General features: G+C 39.3%; 2 protein-coding genes across 11 annotated transcripts in view; one reads left to right on the forward strand and one right to left on the reverse strand.

Annotated features, from left to right (window-relative positions):
* MED12L (mediator complex subunit 12L) overlaps positions 1-24,224 on the reverse strand; it is a 362,689-nt gene that overhangs the window by 236,452 nt on the left and 102,013 nt on the right. For 9 of the 10 annotated variants that reach the window (XM_024990948.2, XM_005201810.5, XM_024990950.2 and 6 more), the window contains 4 exons: positions 18,930-19,061; positions 16,165-16,291; positions 13,474-13,688; positions 11,062-11,238 (listed from right to left, as the gene is read on the reverse strand). In XM_024990948.2, the coding sequence (XP_024846716.1) occupies positions 11,062-11,238; positions 13,474-13,688; positions 16,165-16,291; positions 18,930-19,061 (651 nt within the window). The remainder of the gene's footprint in view (positions 1-11,061; positions 11,239-13,473; positions 13,689-16,164; positions 16,292-18,929; positions 19,062-24,224) is intronic. The other variant, XM_059885773.1, reaches the window with a different exon arrangement.
* On the forward strand, positions 442-6,969 carry GPR171 (G protein-coupled receptor 171). The gene is made up of 2 exons (NM_001077002.2): positions 442-555; positions 5,696-6,969. Exon 2 carries the CDS (start codon positions 5,760-5,762, stop codon positions 6,717-6,719), a length of 960 nt encoding a protein of 319 aa, NP_001070470.1. The 5' UTR covers positions 442-555; positions 5,696-5,759; the 3' UTR covers positions 6,720-6,969.

Below are 24,224 nucleotides of genomic sequence, written 5' to 3' on the forward strand. Positions count from 1 at the left end.
GTTAGCAGATGTCTCACGGCAGTATTAAAACTGCAACAATTTTTTAAATTATCATTTTGAAAGCTGATGAGTATCAGTATATATACTAAAGAAATTCTGCTTAAACACCTGGTATCTTTAACTCATAACACCATTCAAGATGCAAAAATTGGCGTTCTTTAAAATCATTATGATGAAAAACACAGCTTGAGTGATTTCAAAAAACCATAGGTATTACAACAGATGAATAAAAATCTTTCCTCTACAAAAACAAACAAATCTTAATTCTTGAAGAAACCTTGTACAAAATTGAAAAGAACTTCTTGAGGAGGCTTTCATAAAGGTAAAATATTTTTTTAAAAAAGAAAAGAAAAAAACACAGTTAAACTATTTGCAAACCACAGTTTCATCTACGTCAATATGCAACATTTTAAAACCACACAAAAAGGAAAGGAAATTTTTAGTGCAGCCGGCAGCCCTACAGCGGGCCTGCTACCGCTGAAGCTAGCCAAACAGCTCATGTTTCTCTGAAGACTTGGAGCAAGGCCCGCTGAAGCACGGAGAATACATCTCCAGGTATGTCTTCCTAAATACTTAATATATTCAGTGTCTTTACGTGGCAGGGAAATCTATGATTTTCAGTGCTTAAACCATGTGAGCTGAAAATGCCAACATGTAATAAGGTTGCTGTAGAAGGCGGCACCAATTATTAAACTCCAAATAGATTCTCAGTGTGAACTACACTGTAATTTTCTTCTACCTGAAGACCTCATCCATCCCTTTAAGAAAGACAGCTTAATTCACACAACACTGAATACTACTTCCTGATGGGTAAGCCGAACTAGTCAGTAACTCGATTTTAAAACTGGATGGATGAAGGCTATGTTGTAGTTCTTCACCACAGGGCACAACAGGGCTCTACAAACACTGTGATAGGTAATTTCTAGAAAATTCCATTGTGACTTCTGTAAAGAAGGATCTAAGCAACGGGCACTCTAAAACAAAGGAAACCCTAGAAATCTCTTCTTGATTTTGCTGGAATACACCTGGGCACTTTAGATGTCCACAGGCTAATAATTGGTTAAAAAAATATATTCATTAAGCACTTAGTTTTCAAATTCATGATGGAAAACCCAGAATGCTATTATAATTTAACAACTATTAAATATTTGATATGACCAAAAATTTTAAATGAGAAGTGTGGGCTTCATTGCAAGCTAGCTGGAGGTTCAAGAAAAACAACTGGGAGGCCCTGCATAACTCTCAAGCAGTATTGAGTGAATAGTTACATTGTAATTATTTTTAAATAAATTACCCATGGCTGGTTACTTCCAGATATACACAGGTACACAGAACACAGAAGTCGCTCAGTCGTCGGACTCTTTGCGACCCCATGGATTGTGGCCCACCAGGCTCCTCGGTCCATGGGATTTTCCAGGCATGAATACTGGAGTGGGTTGCCGTTTCCTTCTCCAGTTCCAGATACACAGTACACTAACTGATCAAAACTAATTAATTCTCTAATCCTCTCTTTACCACGTAGTCATCTATAAAATGAGACTTTACTGTATGAGCAATAGGGCACTCAAAGAAACACATTATATGTTACGATCATAATGTAACATTCGAAATACAAGAGCCTAGGCCAAAATCTTCAGAGAAGGCAATGGCAACCCACTCCAGTACTCCAGTACTCTTGCCTGGAAAATCCCATGAACAGGGGGCCTGGTAGGCTGCAGTCCATGGGGTCGCTAAGAGTCAGGCACGACTAAGCGACTTCACTTTCACTTTTCATTTTCATGCATTGGGGAAGGAAATGGCAACCCACTCCAGTGTTCTTGCCTGGAGAATCCCAGGGACAGAGGAGCCTAGTGGGCTGCTGTCTATGGGGTCGCACCGAGTAGGACACGACTGAAGCCACTTAGCAGCAGCAGCAGGCCAAAATCCTAGCCTGTAAAGGAACAATGAGCAAAGGCGGGAGGTGACAGTTCATCTACACTGACACTAGCTTTTGACCCAGAGAACAAAAGAATGTCCAGAATAAATGGTTAATAAATAAATGGTTATTAGCAAAAGTCAAGTCATAAGGATGTCAGTAAAACCTAGAACAGACTTCAGATCTGAAGGGCTTCCTTTAGGCATTTAGGATAGGCAGAATGGGGGCTGGGAAGGATACAGGCAGAGAGCCTAGAAAATGATCAACAAGGTGAGACCCTAGTCTGCTCCAACAAGCCAGGGAACGCTGGCCAACACCCAGGAGCCAGACCTCAGCGTCCTCAAACCCAGGGACTGGACCAAATGTTATAAATAAGGGTTCCCTGCACCCTGGCAGTCCTATGAGCCCCAAATGCTATCACAACAAAAAGTACAAAGGAAGGAAGGAAGTGCTCCCAGAACAGCAGGGGTCCCACCAACTAAACTGCAGAGTTGGGAGGAAGACAGTGCAGATGACATGGAGAGACTACAAACAGGAATTCTGAAAGAAAAGAAGGTTTAAGCTTAAAAGATAGGACCGAGATTTTTTTTTAATATATCTATTGTAAAATGAAACATCAAAACACACAGAGCCTAAATGTCGTTCATTAGTATTTCGGGGAAAAATTAAGAATGAATATTTTATTTCTGGTCTTTTACATGAAAATTTTTAGACTTATAGTTCTAAAATAAAGAACTTAGTAAAGGTTTGATATTATAATAAAAATAAGTATTATATGATACCACTTATATGCGGAATCTAAAAATAATGGTACAAATGAACCTATTTATAAAACACAAAGAGTCACAGATGTATAAAACAAACTTATGGTTACCAAGGGTAACGGGGGGAGGGATAAACTGGGAGATTGGGACTGACATAAACACACTGCTGCTGCTAAGTCACTTCAGTCGTGTCCGACTCTGTGCGACCCCATAGACGGCAGCCCACCAGGCTCCCCCGTCCCTGGGATTCTCCAGGCAAGAACACTGGAGTGGATTGCCATTTCCTTCTCCAATTCATGAAAGTCAAAAGTGAAAGTGAAGTTGCTCAGTCGTGTCCAACTCTTCGCGACCCCATGGACTGCAGCCTACCAGGCTCCTCCATCCATGGGATTTTCCAAGCAACAGTACTATATATAAAATAGATAACTAATAAGGACCTACTGTAAGCACAGGGAACCCTACTCAATACTCTGTAAGGACTTACACAAGTTAAAAAAAAAAATCTAAAAAAAGAGTCGATATATGTTTGCTGTACAACTAAAATTAGCACAACATTGTAAATCAAGTATACTCCAATAAAAATTATTACTCAAAATAATAACAATAACCACCATTATTATTGTTATTATTACTGAGACACAGTTTCAAAGTGGTTTTGAACATGGCTTCTAAGATCAGACTGGCTGGCTGGGAATCCTGGCTCTGTAGTTTACCAGCTATACAACCTCAAGTGCTACTCAACCTCATGGTGCCTGTTTTCTCATCTATAAAACAGGGATACAAATGACCTAATTTTGTTCCTTTTTATAGCCAAGAAATATCCCATTGTATATATGTCCACTCATCTGTCAGTGGACATGTCGGCTGCTCCACGTCCTGGCTACTGGAAACAGTGCTGCAGCAACACTGGGGCGCATGGTCTTTTTGAATCATGGTTTTCTCAGAGTATATACCCAATATATGGGCTCATGGATCACATGGTAGCTCTATTTTTAGTTTTATAAGGTACCTCCATACTCCAATTTAAAAAAGGTAAGGGAGACAACATCTACATAATAGAAATAATAAAAGATTAAATCAGTACATGTAAAGTATTTGGCATGGTACCAGATACAAAGAATGTGTTTGATGACTATCACTGAGTTTAGTACAGAATGATGTTATTCCTGGACTCTCAAGTCCTATCTCAAGTAGGGAAATGGGAAAAACATGTACTCTTTAAATGTCCCTTTAATTTAGAAAGCTTTATATACATCTGCCGTATCCATCCACTTACATATTGTCTCACCCCAAGATGTACCCAATGGATCATTAAATAATTAAGAGAATTAAGATTCAAAAAAGCTTCTAAAGTTTTTATGCTTTTAAAAGGAAGTTTCAGAAAAATGGCCTTCTTAACTCCTAAAGTTACTGGTTGCTATTTTTAAAAGCTGCACATGAATTTTTTTTCTTGCTAAAACACAAAACCAATCTTCTGATCTATAAATCACAGGAAGGAAATTGTTTAATATTCATGAGAATGGTGCCACAGCCCTAAGAGCATGAGTTTATGAAGCCTAGTTTTAACTTATGCTATAAATCATCCAATATTCCAGATACAGAGGGAATATGACAAGACTGTGTCACTATCAGCGATGATCACAGTGGCTCCAAGGGCAGGACTTACACACCTGGCCCTGACTGCCTTGAAACCCACAACGAAAGAAGAAAAAATAAACCCCTCAAGTGCTCAAGTTAGATGTTTTGATACTTCTATATATATAACTGAGCTTCTCTTCTGAGAACTTGTTACCAACAATCATATACCCTTGCCCTAGAAACCTTTAAAATATAATCTTCGTCAAACTTCTTGACCAAGGAAATATCTATGCGAGCACTGTTCAAGAGAAATATAAAGCAAACCACAAAGCTATTTTAAAACTATCTTGCAGCTACACTTAAAAAAAGCAAAAGCAGGAGAAATTAGTTTTAATAATATATTTAACCTAATGTATCAAAAATATCGTTTCACTATATGCTCAATATAAAAATTAATGACACATTTTACTAACTGTTGCACTACATGCATAAAATAGCACAATTTTACTCCTTAAGCCTTTGAAATGTGACCAGCTCAAACTGACTTGTGCTGTAAGTGCAAAGTACAGACTGGGTTTTAAAGATTTAACGTAAAATATTGTAAAAATAGTGCAAGTAGTAACTACTAGTTATAATATTTCATACTAAATATTTTTTAAGACCCAGTATGTACTTTGCACTTACAGCACAGGTCAGTTTGGACTGGTCACTTTTCAAGGGCTTAATGGTCATCTGTGGTTGTAGGTTACCAAACCAGACAGGACAGGTCTACACCATCATAATCCAGAACATCAGGCAAAGACCAGATGCTAATTACAACTTCTTCTGTTAAAAAAGAAAAATGAAATGAAATTCTGATTGTAAAACTGTTCTGGTAGGTTACACAACAAAAGGCCTATTATTTAAATAAAAATCTTTTAGATTTTAGTACAATTTTCTGTCCCCTCTCACCTCCCCCTCTCCACCTAGGTTTCTCCAGCATGAAGAGTTCATGAAACCTATGAAAACAAAAGCCAGGAAGCCTCATTGAGAGCAATTCAGGCTCAGCCACAACCAAACCTTTTGTTTCCTCTATTTCTCAGAAATTCAGTTCACTTATCTCCTCTACAAACTAACTTCCAACCCAACTGGTTACAAACAAGCTATCAGGATGCAAAAGTGTGAAGTCAAAAACATCCCTTCTAGCAGCAACCTACACGGGATTTCCCAAAATCACAAAATCAGACCATGGAAACCCCATGCTTCCTTCCTTGTAATCGAAGATGTTCCCACCAATTCACACATCAAGTAACTTCACCAATAAAATTCTAAGAAGCAGAGTGATTGCGACCATGGTTCAGGAATGCAATTGTGTTTGAAGAAAACAATTTCTAATTTGAATTACTAACCTCCCTTCCCTCTCATTCGTTTTCTTTCTTTTTTTTTTTTTTTTTAACAGATTCTTTGGAGCTTTTTGTCTTTGTTTTGTTCTTTCTGGACGGTCATACCTACTGTCCTTGAAGATGACCAACAGTTCTACCTTCTGCCCAGTTTACAGAGACCTGGAGCCATTCACATATTTCTTTTATTTAGTTTTCCTCATTGGAATTATTGGAAGTTGTTTTGCAACCTGGGCTTTCATACAGAAAAACACAAATCACAGGTGTGTGAGCATATACTTAATTAATTTGCTTACAGCTGATTTCCTGCTCACTCTGGCATTACCAGTGAAAATCACTGTTGACTTGGGTGTCGCACCCTGGAAGCTGAGGATATTCCACTGCCAAGTGACAGCCTGCCTCATCTACATTAATATGTACTTATCAATAATCTTCTTAGCATTCGTTAGCATTGATCGCTGTCTTCAGTTGACATACAGCTGCAAGATTTATCGAATACAAGAACCTGGGTTTGCTAAAATGATATCAGCTGTTGTGTGGCTAATGGTCCTTCTTATAATGGTGCCAAACATGATCATTCCCATCAAAGACATCAAAGAAAAGCCCAACGTGGGCTGCATGGAATTCAAAAGTGAGTTTGGAAGAAACTGGCATTTGCTGACAAATTTCATAAGTATAGCAATATTCTTCAATTTCTCAGCCATCATCTTAATATCTAACTGCCTTGTAATTCGACAACTCTACAGAAACAAAGATAATGAAAATTATCCAAACGTGAAGAGAGCTCTCATCAGTATACTTTTGGTGACTACAGGCTACATCATATGTTTTGTTCCTTATCACATTGTCCGAATCCCATACACCCTCAGCCAGACAGAGGTCATATCTGACTGTTCCACCAGGATTTCACTTTTCAAAGCAAAAGAGGCCACACTGCTCCTGGCTGTGTCCAACCTGTGTTTCGATCCAATCCTGTACTATCATCTCTCAAAAGCTTTCCGATTAAAGATCACTGAGACATTTGCTTCCCATAAGGAGTCCAAGGCTCAAAAAGAAAAACCAAGGTCTGAAAACAATGCATAAAATACAGGATTTTTTTTGCATGCTATAATTTCTTGCCTCACTAGACAATTAAGTGTACAAACTCCTGGGAAGGAGGGGAAAAAGAGCCTCCGTAAGTAAAAATACAGGCAGAGGGCAAATGCGGTTTGGTTTACTGAGAAACTGTTTCTGAACACAAGCCCAACTGTACTCTTGTGGTTGTTGATGCTCCTTAATACAAATGTTTGTACAAAAAAAAAAAACAAAAAACTAAAAAGTCTTGTTGAACCAATATAAACCCTGCAATATCCTTAAAACCTAAATGAGTTCTATGACACAGAGTCTGAAATATTCATTAGGTATTCATTTAAAGACCTGGAGCTGACTTCTGATAGAAATATGCAAAATACTCTCTATGTGAGTTGCCAGAAAGCCCTTTAGCAACACAGTTTAAAGCCCTTTAGATCACTTTAAAAAAAAAAAAGGGCAGGTGATTTCTTACCTGAAACCACCTGAGCCTGATTGATTTTTAATCCATCACTTAAAAACAGTAACTTTTTGGCTCAATGCTCCAATTTTTAACATCTAAGTGTGTCCTCGGAGAAGGCAATGGCACCCCACTCCAGTACTCTTGCCTGGAAAATTCCATGGGCAGAGGAGTCCATGGGGTCGCTAAGAGTCGGACACGACTGAGCGACTTCACCTTCACTTTTCTCTTTCATGCATTGGAGAAGGAAATGGCAACCCACTCCAGTGTTCTTGCCTGGAGAATCCCAGGGACGGGGGAGCCTGGTGGGCTGCCGTCTATGGTGTCGCACAGAGTCGGATACGACTGAAGCGACTTAGCAGCAGCAGCAGCAGTGTGTCCTACCACAATAGCTTACAATTTTTTACTTATAAAAAGGCTCGGAAAAACATGGTTTTTGAACGTACTATAGGATATCCTTATATTTTAACTATAGGTTATAAATAAAGATTGTTCTACTGTTAGTAATGACAAATCCAGTGATTTCTTATTTTTATTTTGTAGCAGTAAAGAACATACCCCATAACATCTTCAAGTGGGGGGTCATTGAGTTATACTAACTGCTAAAACCACTGTTTTGGAACTCACATCAAAGGTATGGAAAACTAGCACCAGTCAAATAGTCTTGAAATAGACACGTCAGCTCCACATTGCAAGGACTTATTAGAAAGAAACGCAGCATGAGCTTAGCTGAAGTGTGCCCCCCAGGTCCTAAAGATGAGCTTGACCCCATGGGGGGCCAGCCATGTAATGTATGCGTGACTCCACTCTGAGGGTCACAAGCCATTGATCAAATTCTCTCAAATGCGAGTAAAGCAGAAAGGATTCAGTAGATGGTATTAAATGAAGACTTATTTAGGGAAGGAAGACTAAAAAATTAAGATAAGCATATACAAGACTTGTATTGTTTTCGCTTCAATTATAAAAGCCCATATCAAAACCATCAGTAATGCAATTATTAAGAAATGGTGTTGTTTGAGCAAAAACAAACACATAGACACAGAGAACAGAGTAGTGGTCGCCAGAGGAGAAGGGCTGAGAAGGATGACATGGGCAATGGGGATCGGCTGGTGGCGACAAAGGGAAACTCAGTTTGGGTGGTGAGCACGCTGCGGGGGATACCGCAGTAGAAATAAAATGTTTACACGTGAAACATCTCTAATGTTATAAATCAACATTACCTCAATAAAAATAAATGATCTCAAAGGATAGGAGGGAGGGGAGGAGGCAATAAAGGGAGAGAGAAAGACAGAAAAATAAGGAAAGAGGGAAGAAAAGAAGGAAGGAAGGAAGGAAAAAGAAATGGTGTTCCTGGAAAGTAACAAGTTTGAATTCCAGACTCATTTTTTAGCTCTGTGCTGAGAACTATTTTCTGACAGCTGAACCTTGGACAACTCCTGCCCACAGCTCTACTACACATTCTCTGAGGATGTACAGTCTGAGGAGAATAGTAAATGAGAAAATGCACCCAAAAAAGTGCCCGTTACAGCTCTAACATGGTAGGCACTGCAGCAACCCCAGCTGGCTAGTGGTAATGACAGGAAGCCCTGTCGGTATCACATGTCTGACACAGATAGGGTCTAAATGACCCCAAATTTTGTGGCAGAGGCTGGTTGAATGCCTGGACACTAGAACCTGGGCTTGGTGGCCCACTGAGAGCATAGTCTTACTGATGAGCAGATGAAGACATCATTCATACAAGAGCATATATGAAACTAGCTTACTTTTCTGAATCTTTTAGTCAAGGTGCCTTTTAGTCTTCTCTCCTTGGCCTTCACTCACTAGAGCCACATTTTAAAGACAAAGTGGGGGTGGGGGCGGTAAAAAACAAACTTTTTATTTTTAAATCATATTCTTGTATTCTCCTCATGTGCATAATAGGCGAGTCAGACTCACTATAGCATCCACAATGGCACAGTTTTACTAGCATACGCTTTTATTTCCCCTTTTCTGATGGTTTAGTCTAAATTACACTGACAAAAAAGGCACTTCTAGACAACTGGTAATAGAAGGCTATTAAAAAATTCTATCCTATAATGTCAAATTTCTAGCAGTTCTTTTATGATTTCGCATCGCAGCTGAATTCTGTCATTATCCATCAGGAGACTTAGTCCCTGGAAATCGTTCACACTCTTTCCTCCAAGGAAGAGGACAGTCTTGAGAATTTAAGTGCTGGGAACAGCTGTGTCACCACCACAGGTCACACGAATTCACGTAAATGACAGAAGAAAGAAGCACACGCTCGCGCAGCCCCCTGCTCTCATACCCCCACACACAGGGAGACCTGCAAAGCGCCGCTCACCCAAGAGAAGAGCACAGAACCCTCAACCAGTCTGAACCGTTTTCAAGTTTCTGCCGTATCTCCTTCCTTTCCCCTATTTCTTCCAAATACACATTTTGGGATAATTTAAAACTTACAGATAAAGTAAAAAGATAGTACAGACAGTTCCCGTATCTTCTTCATCTAGTTTGCCCTAGAGATAAAGCCTTACATACCATGATGTATTTGTCAAAACCAGGACAGTAACACCAGCACATTAATATTAACTCAACTCTAGACTTTAATATGGAATCTTGACTATTTTAAAACAAATCAGACATCATGATAGTTCACCCATGAATTCTTCAAGATATATCTCTAAAATATCAAGCTGTTTCTGCTGCTCTAAATACACTGTGAAGTTGTTCCAATATGTAGAAAATGAGTGATGCCCACAGGTAACAGATGAAAAATATTGGTATATTCAACCAGTGATGAAAAAGAAAGAATTTTAGTTACTTTCAATATAGTCCTAGACATAGGATAATTAACAAGGGATTCTTAATTGTAACAAGAAAAAAAAATATATGGGTGTAGTGATTTCAAAAGTCATTTCAGAGGATGTTCAAAAATAACCAGAAAATAAAAAAATTTAAGAAACTATTTAGCCTAGAGATCAAAACTCCACAAAGGTGTCTAGGAAATAATATAATATGCACCTCACAATTACATTTTTTTTAAAAATAGTAGTAATAATAGTCTTATATAAAAAAAATGACTCACTGAAATAAGTTAAAATTCCACGAAAAAGGATAGTGAACCTAAGAATTTTAAAAAATTTTTCTATAAATTTTGGCCCAATTTGCATTACATGTATCAGAAAACTAATCTTGTTTCCCTTCAGAATAAAGCACATCACTTGTTATGACTCAAACACTAAATTTCCCAGCAACTATTTCCCATGTGCTATCGATATCCAGTTCTTACAGTCAACAAGTGGAAATCCAAGTCTATCACATATATGACCTCTTCTATGAAGCATGAGCCAATTTTTCAACCAGAGGTTTTCCCCTCCTCCCATCTTTATTCTTTCAGAGTAGCAGAAGAGCTCTGGGAATGTCAAACGGTTCACTTTTCAGTGGTCACTTGGGTTTTTACTCAAGTTATTTCACTTATTATGGTGCTTGTCATTTTATAGACATTTGTCTCCCTATCTTTTTCATCTTTTCTGTGCTCAAAAGTTCTTACTCATCTGTATAATGCCAAAAGTACCTACCACAATACAGTGCAGATAAAAGCTACGTAGTAAATGAGTTTCAAATCGAAGTAGGAAAATACATACAGATATAATTTGCAGTGACTCAGATGCTCTTAGTACAAGTATACTAATATGGAAAATTTTGCTAAATGTCAGTAGTACGACACCACAAATGTAGACTACACGAGCACATAAGCTACATGATAAGAACCATAACAAACAAAAGCAGGTAGTGAATACAAAACACTCACCTCTTTCATGTGTAGTACTCAGGCAAGCAGTTGAATAATAAATGACCCTACAATGAAATGATCAGCTTGCCAACTGACAAGCGACTTACCAGAGGTATGGGAAAATGGGTTGCATACTGCAGGTGTCGTAGGAGGTCATAATTAGATGGAAAAATCAACTCCCTTGGTTTTTCTCTCTTCAACAGCTTCTCACCATTAACTGACATTCTTCTGCCCAGAGAAGGGTTGGCATTCTCACAGGACTCTCCAGGCATGGGAGAAAAAATCTAAGTCATGTAAAACAAATGTTGGAGACTGTAAATGAAAGAGCAAAACCAAAGCACACAACTTCAAACAACACAAGACACTCATACCATATCTTTTCCTTATTTAACCATTAGCAAAATAAGGAACTGTGTTAATTTCCACAAATTTTATGTTCAGATAAAGAGCATCATCTCCCGTTCCAAAGATGAGAAACTGGCAACCACACACACAGGTAAGACGCGTGCACAGCTCCATTTCCCAGAGGACCAGAGACGAAATTAGACTGATAACTAAGTGTCTTCCTCATAGGGCTACATTTCCTACAAAAACATATATAAAGGAATAATTCACTTATAAAGCTCATGGACAACAGACACAAAGGTTTTAGTCTGTACCCCAACCAACATGTGTTTTCATAGAGTTAGTTACACACTGAGATCCCTGAGGAAGAACACGTAATTATACCAAGATAAAGTAGAAGAATGTACAAGTCCTGAGCCAGGAAAGCTGTTATTTAGAAGTTGAACACACATCCAGCAAATCAACATGGCCTGTCCTGATAAAATGATATTCATGGATTCCTGAGAGATAATGATGTCTAAACAAAGGAGTCACGGTCAACCAGGAGGAGGCAATGCAGCCAAAACTGAGGATGAACTGAAATGAGGCAGCTGCATGAGATGATGAACTGTGGCCTGGGGTGGAATTCATTCCAGAGAAAGACATTTGCATCACAAGTACAGGGGTCATGCCAGTACACAAGGCAAGGGGCAGGAGGAGGAGACAGCAGGGGATAGAGGTGGGGGAGGAGGGGTTCATGGTCAATAAGAATTGGAAGGTTGAACCTACTGGAAATTCCGAACCAAAGTCAGTTTTAAAGTCATTCTTGTCTACTTCATCAAAAATATTAGTAGTTCCTGAGTCAATGCCCATATGCGCCATAATAGTCTGTTCCTGATAATTGCCAGAGAAAGAAAGTCACATTGTAAATTTTGTAGTTCATTAAGCTGAAGCTGAAACATGACAGTGACATCAGTCATCTTATGTCTCTTTTCCCCTCAGTGTGTTTTTCCTCAATAAAAGAAAAGGAAGTTAAGATACACACTGCTTTACAAAGCACGTTCTTCATCCTCATGATAAAAAAGATTTAACTTCTGCGCTATTTCAAGAAAAAATTGCACAAACTTCCTGATTAAAAACAAACTGACCATAATTTCCTTCTCGGGGCTATTCCCAGTCACATGCTCACCAACTTGCCTTAGTAAGAAAAATCTAAGGATATTTAACATACAAGATACCTTGATGTTCAAAAGCAGGAAACAAAAGAGAGAGAGACAGAGAAACATAGAAAAAGCATAAACAGGTAAACTAATTTTATGTTTTACTCTAACTTTTTTACTGTGGACAAATTTAGAAACAAAAGTATTCATAATAAACAAGTAATTTTCAAAAATCTTTAAGAGTATAAACTATAAATTCACATGTGCAATTCTAAAGGCACGTTTTTAAATTACAAAGATAGCCATTATTGTAAAATATCATAACAGCATATGCTGAAACTCACAGGACCGATATGAGGCTTTATTTTTCAGAAACTATCATAATTTCTAACAATTTTCTATTATTTCCCATCACCAACTTCATGTTTTTGGCCTTGAAAAGTCCCAAAAGTATCTGGAACAATGCCCAAAATATCAGAAAATTGGCAGAAAATGATAAAGTCATACTCACAGCATAAAGTAATTTGCTGAAAAGAGCAATTCTACACTTGAAAGACAGATTAAATTTGTAATTAATTGAAATGAAAATATGATGTGTTATGACTAAAACATACGTATAAAAGAGCAATATAAGTATCAAAGAGCAATATAGGTAATGAGACATTGGGGGAAAGATGCTACTTAGAATAAAAACAGTCATGACGTCAGGAACAAAACAAGTCCAAATTTGAGGCTAAACATTAAAGTAAAACTGGAGATTAGAAATACATAAAATTGGAAGCACACAATTCCAATTCAGTGAAAAATGTGATGGCCTGTCGAATCTTTTCAGTATTAGCATACCCAAAAGACAATTCTAGAAGATGTAAATTATAGTCCAAACTTTTTCATGTCAGTGAGAAGCAGCGATAAATGAGCTTTGAAACTAGAGACTACAACTGAAAAGCCATCACCCTTCCACCAGCGTGTAGCCCTTCTGAAAGTGACTCCCAGCACAGTTCAGGTCCAAGGGCTGGCCCTCTCCCAGGACCGTACCTCCATTTTCATGTCGTGGTCCTTTGGATAATGCTCATCCGTATTCTCTCCTGCTGGCGACCGCGGTCGCGTGGAGGCGGTGACAGACAGGTCTCCCCGAGAGATGAGGGTGCACATGTAGGCATCGTGGGAGAAGACGTCATGCCGGATGAACTCACAGAAGAGCAGCACCAGGTTGACAAACTCCACCTTCTCACATTCGCTATTTGGATCCGCTGTGAGGGGACAAAGGCCATCAAGAATTCAGTTTCCTTGACTGAGGAGGGGGGAAAAAGAATTAAGACAAGGACTGAGGCTTAAAATTTTCTCTATTTTTTCTATTCTATTTTTTTTTTTTAATAAAGGATTCATTGGAAAATTCACTACACGGGTCTAGCTTTCAGTGCAGAACCAGTACACCAGTTCTGTTCCCACTGTAACTGCAAAACAGTATCCAGTGTTCCGGGCACTGTCCCAAAATTAAAGGTAGTGGTCCCTGGCAAATGAATGGCCATTTAAGTAATCACGTTAACACACAAAATTTCAGGTAAGGGGGGAAAAAAAAATCAAAGCCAGATTACTCTCCTCACATTTTATTTTTATAACTGTTATGATTCATGGTTCATAACTGTCTGTTCTACTTTGAGCACCTGTATACTGGGGGGAAGGGGGGTGGTGGGGTGGGAATAGTGCACTTTTTCAAAGGAGACTTCACAACAGAACCATAATTCAGATGGTATTCGAAAAAACCTAGTGAGTAGAATCCACTGAAAAGGAAAAGGAACAATGCAATAAAAAGGACCCCAAGATGAAGCTCTGCCATCTTTTAAAATTCATAAGTAAGCTACTTAACTTATGACTTTTAATATTGCAACTACACTCTCAAACTTTGTAGCTGTACCTTTGAGATAAGGTTAAAAATGACTTAACTACTAAGACTAAACCTACAAAGCTCAGGCCCTAGTACCATCACACTCAAACACTAAGAAAGATGACAGATGGACCCAGGGAACACTAAACTCAAAGCCCTAAATCTTAACCCTGTAGGTTTGTTCTTATCTACCTCCAAACTCAATGGAGAGAGTAAACTCTTCAGAGAAGCAGAAGAGCTCTCCCTTACAGAGCAATAAACAGGATCCAGAGCAAGCCAGGCACAGGAGGAAGAACTTTTTCCCAAAGCAAGAAAAGGAATGGGGATGGGATGAGGGGAACAAAGACCAAGTGTCTGTCTCCCCCAGGACACAAGGTACATCCAACTGCTAACTGCCATTCGTGACAACACCTTTTCTCCTCTCCAGAATCTCTCCTGTCTTTCTCCGGGCTTCATCAGTGCTTCCTACATTCCAATCACCAGTTTGGCTGAGGTTCTTGTTCTCCTTTACCCTAGGATAGCCACCAAGAACCTAAAAAAACTCACCCCCAGGTGTCACTCAACTGAAAATGAGGTCCTCCTCAGAGGAATCAAAGCAATTCTATTTGCTGCTGCTTTATCTCTCTCTTCTCCATAGATACTTTCCTTTTCTACCTCCCACACTTTTTCTCCCTTTCCTGTCACTTTTTGCCATTTTTCTGTTGTTCCACCATCATCTATAGTCATATATGGATGTGACGGTTGGACTATAAACAAAGCTGAGCGCAAAAGAATTGATGCTTTTGAACTGTGGTGTTGGAAAAGACTCTTGGGAGTCCCTTGGACTGCAAGAAGATCCAACCAGTCCATTCTAAAAGACATCAGTCCTGGGTGTTTATTGGAAGGACTGATGTTGAAGCTGAAACTCCAATACTTTGGCCACCTGATGCGAAGAGATGACTCATTTGAAAAGACCCTGATGCTGGGAAAGATTGAGGGCAGGAGGAGAAGGGGAAGACAGAGGATGAGATGGTTGGATGGCATCACCGACACAATAGACATGGGTTTGGGTGCACTCTGGGAGTTGATGATGGACAGGGAGGCCTGGCGTGCTACGGTTCATGGGGTCGCAAAGAGTCGGACACGACTGAGTGACTGAACTGAACTGAAGTGAAGATAAGATACTCCCTGCTGTACTTCAGCATATGAAAACCTCAAAATAAGGGTAAGCCAACTGAGCTTACACAAATGATTTTTTAAGTTTCCACCCACTTGATGGTTGTTTATTCCACACCCCACCCCCCACCAGCAGTGGAATAATTAAGACACAAAAAGAACATGATGGAACATGAACAACTAAGAGAGCATGGACAAGCCGTCAACCATCTTCACAAATCATGTCCTTGCATCAGAATCCTGCTTATAAGGTATCTCTGTTTTATCTTTGCCCCCTTTTAACACTAGAAGTTAGAAAATCAGAAACTTAGAAAACAGGGGAAGAAGAGAAGTTCATAATCACAATAAATGTAGTGAGCATCACAGGACCTTAATGCTGCTCTTCTGGTAAGAAAGATCTAGAAAGTGAAAATTAATCAATCAAATACAAGAGAATGAACTGATCTATTATTTTAACTATTAAAACTCCAAAAATGTTCAAGTCTTTGAAGACTGTCATAAAAGTATCCACTGAAAATAGGCTATAAAATTTTGTATGCAAAATATGCAGCACATTCAGTGCATATTTTGCAGCATATTCAGTGCAAAGTACATTGATAAGATTACAGGTAAGGGAGAAAAAAGATCAGTTCCCAAAAAAGGTCAATTCCCTTGTTTAAGATCTAGAAGCAAAGATCTTTACTTACACAACGAGGGGGCCTGTGTATCTAAAAACCTTAGAAGAACATTCTGGAAAACAGGTAAACTAGATCCAGCGAGGGAGGCTGAGGAAATGGACTCCTTCTCATCTAAGACTTCTGATTCACCACATCTCTGAGATTAAAAACAAACAAGCAAGTTAATTAGTGAAGACAAGTACAGTCACAATGGGTCAGCACAAAGAAATGTGCTGGTTTTTCATTAACATTTACATTCTTGGATAAAACCTGCAAAAGTGAGATCTCTATACTTATCTGAGGACCATGCATCATAAAGGAATATAATTTCTGAAAGTTAAGGGAAAATGAAAGAAAGTGAAAAGTCGCTCAGTCGTGTCCAACTCTTTGAGAGACCCCATTGATGGACTATACAGTCCATGGAATTCTCCAGGCCAGAATATTAGAGTGGGTAACCTTTCCCTTCTCCAGGGGATCTTTCCAACCCAGGGATCGAACCCAGGTCTCCTGCATTGTAGGCAGATTCTTTACCAACTGAACAATCAGGGAAGCAACTGCCCCAAAATAACTCAAACAATTTCAAAGAACTCCTGTGAAAAAACATTATTCATGTGAATTATAAACGCTACACAGCACAGTATAAATAACCAGTGAATGCGTAATACAGTATACAATACAATAAACTACTCCTTACTCCTATGCAAAACCACTAAAATATAAACTGAAGCTGTCTTCATTTTTAAATAGTTCATTTTAGCGGTATGCCCTCCAAGAAACACTTGGGCAGGTATTATTGCGTTTGACTGCTCTGTGTTTGCTTTTGTCAGGTGGTGAATTTACGAGTATATTGGGAAGTAATGTGTCAAATGTCCCTCTAACAAAATTCTTTCCCTCATCACACTTCACCAATTAGCTCTCTCAGAACCTCCTGGAATCTCCACAGTTCAGGAACACATCTAGAGAAGCTGTTTAACTTCTACATTCTTAAAGTCAGAACTTACTAGAAGATCAGCAAAGGAACAGATTAGAAGCAATCAGAACCTCATTTTCTATTCTTTTTGCTGTCCCTTCGTTTCTTCCCATTTTCATTATCCATTTTAGCATTAAAACAGTATTATATTAGATATGATTTCTTCAATCCATCCTCTTTATAAGGGTCAAATTTTGAATATGGTGTTTAATAGAAATCAATTATCTTAAACATCTCTAAAAAGAATACATTTTTAGAGATGGATACATTTAAACCTATTAAAATTATAGTCATCTATGTGTGAACCTCTTCTGAATATGACTGTGTGTGTGTGTATTCTGGGACACACAAAGAGGGAAGGGAAGACACAATAAAAATTATCCAGTAGGAGCAATGAAATTTGAGGAATCAACTTCAGTTAATAAAGTTTAACCACTGCACTTCTCTTTAGAATATAGTCCATTCATTAATATGTAGGAAAAAAGCAATGAAATGCTTTTCTTAATTTGGCCATTATAAAAAGGGGCTATGTGGTTTACAACTTAGCATCAATATCTTTAAGCCCCAATTTCAACAACATGACCCTCTGTATTTGGTGAAAGGTGCTTTCCCAACAAAAGGAGATGTCTATGAAAATATTCTTCCTATTTCATTTTTGTTAATACTGTCATAAGAAGGAGGTGTATCATCAGTAATGCAACACTGAATGGGGTGAGCAAAGCCACTGTTGTCAAGCTTACACTCACAGGCATTAAAAAAGAGGCAATGGGGAAAATAAACCAGAATGGCCTGAGAAAGACAGGCTGGGGGGTGGGTGCCGTTAAGTGCAGATGAGGTGGTGGAGGAGTCTCCTGAGGAGGTGACACATGTTGAGCCAGGAATGCTAGATAAGGAAGTGACGCCTCCTAAAACAGGAACAGCCGTGTAAAAGGGGGAACAGAATGTGTCACCCAGAGGCAACAACAAGAGCAAAGGCCCCAAGAGAAACGTGAGTGTGGTATGGACAGGAAGACCAGGGCGGCCAGAGCTGTGAGTGACCTACGGGAGCGGGAGACGAGGTGGGAAGGGCAGGTGGGCGGCTCAGGTGAGGCTCTGTGGGTCTTGAGAAGGAGCCATCAGGTGCTTTAGGAAGAGGACGATATGATCTGTTTCCATGGCAAAAAGTCAGCTCTGGAGGCTGTGTGGAGGGTGATGGGGAGGGAGGGGCAAGAGACAGAGACAGGAGGCAGGAGACCCACAGTTATCCAGGTGAGAGGTGACAGCCTGGTCTGGTCACGCACATGCCTTCTCCACCCCTAGAAAGGAAGAAAGGAAGGCTCATTTTGATGCTCTCCTTCAACAAAGCTATGCTGACGACGTTAGCTTTGTTGGTTCCTTTCTAATCGACTCCAGAGGCTTTAACTGCTGTCTCTGGGGCCAGAACACAGTCTCAAAAATGAACACAAACTGGCATCTGTAATCTCATAGTCACAGTGGCCTCAAGAAAGTATTTCCATATTCATTAAACACACGTGTGCATATATACGTAAACGATATTTAACACCAAAAGTACAGACATATGTATGTGTGAACGTCTTAACCTCACAGAGGGAGATTTCCATTCTAAGTCAGATTTTGAAGTTTGATTTTAAATTAGTCCAGAATATAAATTACAGGCTTCATCAACTTAGAGGGGTCATGCTATGAAGTCCTTATGTGAATTTGTACATTCCTCCTTTTTCTTTTAAAAAGAAAAGAAAAAAAAAAAAAAAGCACAATGAAAGTACGAAACAATCCCATTCAAAGCAGTATTATTAACAACAAGTAGAAAGAAAGTCAAGTCCACCTCTGCCTCGATTTCCGCTTGTCTCTTCTCCAGGAGTTTCGCCACAGCCATCGCCCTGTGCTTGCCTGACCGCTTACAGCTCACAGCCCATTCACACAGCAGCGTCACCACAGCTTCATCGTTGGGGGCAACCTAAGGACCAAGAGAAATGGGTACCAGCCATGTCACATGACACATTCACCTGATGAATGAGACTCAGGATGCAAGCAGCAGAATATTTAAACTGTTGAAGCTTTCTATCTTATTATAGTCAAGTCAGAAAGTGTTTCCAGATCTATTTCAATTGAAGTATAAAGAGTAAAACTTTAGTCACAAGGACAGAAATCATTTAGAACAGCTGAGTCTGTGATAATTCCAAGAGAACTGGAGTTTCCCTGTATATGCCTTCACTTGCACAGATCATAACCCAGCCCCATCAAGCCTCCAGAATTCAAAGGAAGCAGAAAGGGACATCGACTACTGAATATCAAGAACACGTGTAAACCCATAGCTGATTCATGTCAATGAATGGCAAAAACCACCACAATATTGTAAAGTAATTAGCCTCCAACTAAAATAAATAAAAAATAGAAATTTAAAAAATATATATATATATATAAACCTCAAAAAAAAAAAAAGAACAGCTAGTACAAAGCCCAAGTACCAGCTTCACTCCGCTGCTGACCCCCTCGGGCCCTTACTCACAGCCTCAGTCAACACAATCTCAACAAGCCAGGCTAGCGAGTCGCCCAGTCCAAGAAGGAATTGCAAGGAACAAACTGGAGGGGAGCCTGGGCTGCTGATCAAAACCTGCTGCCTTAGAAACAACAAGCATGAAGAGTGACACCCAGGCATGGAAAGGAGCAAGAGTTACAAGCAGACCCAGTTAACAAAAGATGGGAGCCCACATCTGTGTAGGGCTCAGCACTGCCACCAGAACTACCAGCTGTAACTGCCATGGCCTAGACATGACACCACACACTGAGGACGAGAAGAGTCAGAGAACGGTCACAGGGACCCAAGCAACGGCTATGGCGGGGGTTTACAGTAAGAAGGGGGATTGTCCTTTTGTGCAATTTCACCTTCCTTGTAGAGGATCTATGCCTCTAGACACAGAACATCAACTGCATATTTTTAACATTCATCCAGTTGCATAAACACTATGCCAAAAGGGCCAGACAGTCACAGTACTAGCATTTACATGCTATGTGAGACGTTGTTAACTTTTCAGAATTCATAAGCTCAATGAAGACTATGGCAGCTATGGCACAGGCCCAAGAAAAACATCCATATACACACATGTACTTTAGCACAACATTTCAGATGGTTTGTGGACTCTGACAAGACATTCAAGAATAATCCCAGGATAAGAATCCCTACTCAGCTTTGAAATACCAGCAGACAATTCAGACCATGAAAATCAGTTTATTCCAAGATTTTTAAACTTCCTATCCTAAACTCAAATTCTTTATCTTAAAACAAAGAAATGTTAAATTATCTACAGCAGATATCTCAAAAAGAGCTCTGAATCTTTTAATGTAAAGATCAGATCAGATCAGTCGCTCAGTCATGTCCGACTCTTTGCGACCCCATGAATCGCAGCACACCAGGCCTCCCTGTCCATCACCAACTCCCGGAGTTCACTCAGACTCATGTCCATCGAGTCAGTGATGCCACCCAGCCATCTCATCCTCTGTCGTCCCCTTCTCCTCTTGCCCCCAATTCCTCCCAGCATCAGAGTCTTTTCCAATGAGTCAACTCTTCGCATGAGGTAGCCAAAGTACTGGAGTTTCAGCTTCAGCATCATTCCTTCCAAAGAAATCCCAGGGCTGATCTCCTTCAGAATGGACTGGTTGGATCTCCTTGCAGTCCAAGGGACTCTCAAGAGTCTTCTCCAACACCACACTTCAAAAGCATCAATTCTTCGGCGCTCAGCCTTCTTCACGGTCCAACTCTCACATCCATACATGACCACCGGAAAAACCATAGCCTTGACTAGATGAACCTTTGTTGGCAAAGTAACGTCTCTGCTTTTGAATATGCTATCTAGGTTGGTCATTACTTTCCTTCCAAGGAGTAAGCGTCTTTTAATTTCACGGCTGCAGTCACCATCTGCAGTGATTTTGGAGCCCAAAAAAATAAAGTTTGACACTGTTTCCACTGTCTCCCCATCTACTTCCCATGAAGTGATGGGACCGGATGCCATGATCTTTGTTTTCTGAATGTTGAGCTTTAAGCCAAGTTTTTCACTCTCCTCTTTCACTTTCAACACCAGGCTTTTTAGTTCCTCTTCACTTTCTGCCATAAGGGTGGTGTCATCTGCATATCTGAGGTGACTGATATTTCTCCCGGCAATCTTGATTCCAGGTTGTGTTTCTTCCAGGCCAGCGTTTCTCATGACATACTCTGCATATAAGTTAAATAAACAGGGTGACAATATACAGCCTTGACGAACTCCTTTTCCTATTTGGAACCAGTCTGTTGTTCCATGTCCAGTTCTAACTGTTGCTTCCTGACCTGCATACAGATTTCTCAAGAAGCAGGTCAGGTGCTCTGGTATTCCCATCTCTTTCAGAATTTTCCACAGTTTATTGTGATCCACACAGTCAAAGGCTTTGGCATAGTCAATAAAGCAGAAATAGATGCTTTTCTGGAACTCTCTTGCTTTTTCCATGATCCAGCGGATGTTGGCAATTTGATCTCTCATTCCTCTGCCTTTTCTAAAACCAGCTTGAATATCAGGAAGTTCACGGTTCACATATTGCTGAAGCCTGGCTTGGAGAATTTTGAGCATTACTTTACTAGCATGTGAGATGAGCGCAATTGTGTGGTAGTTTGAGCATTCTTTGGTATTGCCTTTCTTTGGGATTGGAAAACAAGAGAAATATTTCAATTAAAAAGTATAAAGACAACACAACATTTTTAAAAAGAAAACAAATTGGGAGGAATGACTTCCTGGATTCAATCTAATCCCAGGAAAAGCAAAAATATAAATGTCAATGCAGTGATGCACTGCATGCTTAGCTTTATAATATTAGAGAGAACAAAAGAACTTACCTTAAAAACAAAGCCAACAGTTTCAAATAAATTCATCAGCAATGTGCATCATGTCTACATTTACAATGTCTGCATTACATGTCTACTACATGTCTACATTTACATGTCTACATCTATATTTTTTTTTATTTTCCCTCTGCATCAAACAAAATGAAAATGTGCTACCGAAGAATAACTGACTCACTCAACTTAAGTAACAGGCTCTGCTTGACCTGGAAATGCACAGACAAGAAACTATAAAGGAAAAGAGTTCTTTTTAACACATACAGAAACTGACCACTGGTTTGGGGCAGAAATATGCCAGAAAATCAGTCTTAAGAAAAAGAGAATTCATTTCCAAGAACACTTATTAAGCACCCAGGATATGCTAGTCTTTGAGGAAACCAAAATTTTAAACATCTGGCCCTTGTTCTCAAAAAGTTTACCCTCTAGAGGGAAAAGCAGAAAAGGGAACTCATTGTAAAGCAGCAAACCGTTCTGAAGGTGGGGGAGGAAAGTGACTGAGTCTAGGCACCTGCACTTCCACATCACATGGGCGACTGAACCCAGGTCTCCTGCACTGCCCACAGATTCTTTACCAGCTGAGCCACAAGGGAAGCCCAAGAATACTGGAGTGGATAGCCTATCCCTTCTCCAGTGGATCTTCTCAACCCAGGAATTGAACCCAGGTCTCCTGTCTTGCAGGCAGATTTTTTACCAGCTGAGCTACCAGGGAAGCCCCTCATAGGTGATGAGCATCCATCTATGCTAGTTTATAGACACCAAGACACAAACATGAAGAAACAGGCCTGCAGTCTACTCACTGCAGCTTGAGTGAGTAGCAGCATTTGGCCTCAAAACATACTCATTAGGAATTAAGAAAATCAGGGAGACATGCTGCTAAAAGATGAGTTTTAAAATATAAAATTTTAATCATTTGTGCCCATAAAAAGTTATACATCTCAAAATCTATTTTACCAGTAAGTATTTCCCAACACTGGCCAGATTCCAAAAAGTCCACGCCTTTCTGAGTATCAAACAGCCTGCCAAATGGTGCCACTCTTTCCTTAGGATGTTGGAGTGGAGGAATAAGAGGCAGGCTCAGTAGGTGCCAATTTTAAAAGAAACAGTAAGATATTAAAAAAGTTTAATGACTAACTTAGAAGAAGATCATATTGGAAAATCAGGTGATATTATTATACCAACCTGCAGAGAAAGCAAACTATCTCTGCAATATGAATAATTACATATATATTTATATATGAGTCATAAAGCATTTTGTTCTTTACTATTGAAAAATTGTTATAACATGAATTTTTAAAGTTTAGCATTACTTTCCAAGGTAACTTCCCATTCAAACATCCTCCTACCCCCATATTTACAGAAAATTTTGATTTACATTTTAAGTGGTTTCAGCAAGAGGTCTTTTCTAGATTCTGCTGCTTATCAAAAATAAGGAGGAGCTCCTGCTTATTTTACTCTGAACACCAGCCCCAAAGTACACCCCATCAGACATGTTCAACAGGCATACAGATAGATACCCATATACAGATACCCTTCACCCCCAGCCCCAGCAATGCTCTGCTCTAAAGAATTTTTAGAAAATTATTAGAGGACCACTTCAATTTGCCTGCCAGATGCTATATTACAAGTTAATTTGAGTAACTGTCAATAGGACATCATACCTTCAAATATGGGAAGTTGAAATGCATTCTTATCCTGTAAATAAATATCTAAAAATATGAAGCACCTCTTCTTTAAAACAATAAATAAAATAAAATCTAATAAATATTATTTTAAAACAAAATAACTTCAAGGCAAAAATTTGAGGTAATTTAGCAGCTCAAGATAAGAACTAAACCTGTGTTCAATGATATGATACGTTAAGTGGGACAGTCAAACTTGTATATAAATTATTTGGATGCATTAAAAAAAGAAAATAAAAATCATCTCAGAAAGCCAAAAACATTTAACAGAAGCAGAGAGAGGAGATGGAAGGAAATCATTAGTTGTTTGTTTCAGAAAGTGGTTTTCAAGAAAAGGCTTGAGGAATGAGTTAAATTTCAAATCCGAGATGAACAGGGGTAGTTCAGGGGTTAGGACTCTGTGCTTTCATTGCTGGGACCCAGTTTCAGGTTCAATCCCTGGTTGGGGAACTAGAATTCCATAAGTCGAGTGGCAAGCCAAAAAAAAAAAAAGAGAGAGAGAAGGAAAAAAATGGAATTTAAAAAACTGAGAAGAACAAAAGGAGAAATAAGTATGTGGTAGGCAGAATAATCC

Source organism: Bos taurus, chromosome 1 (assembly GCF_002263795.3).
Source record: "Bos taurus isolate L1 Dominette 01449 registration number 42190680 breed Hereford chromosome 1, ARS-UCD2.0, whole genome shotgun sequence".
In the NCBI taxonomy this organism is placed as follows: Eukaryota; Metazoa; Chordata; class Mammalia; order Artiodactyla; family Bovidae; genus Bos; species Bos taurus.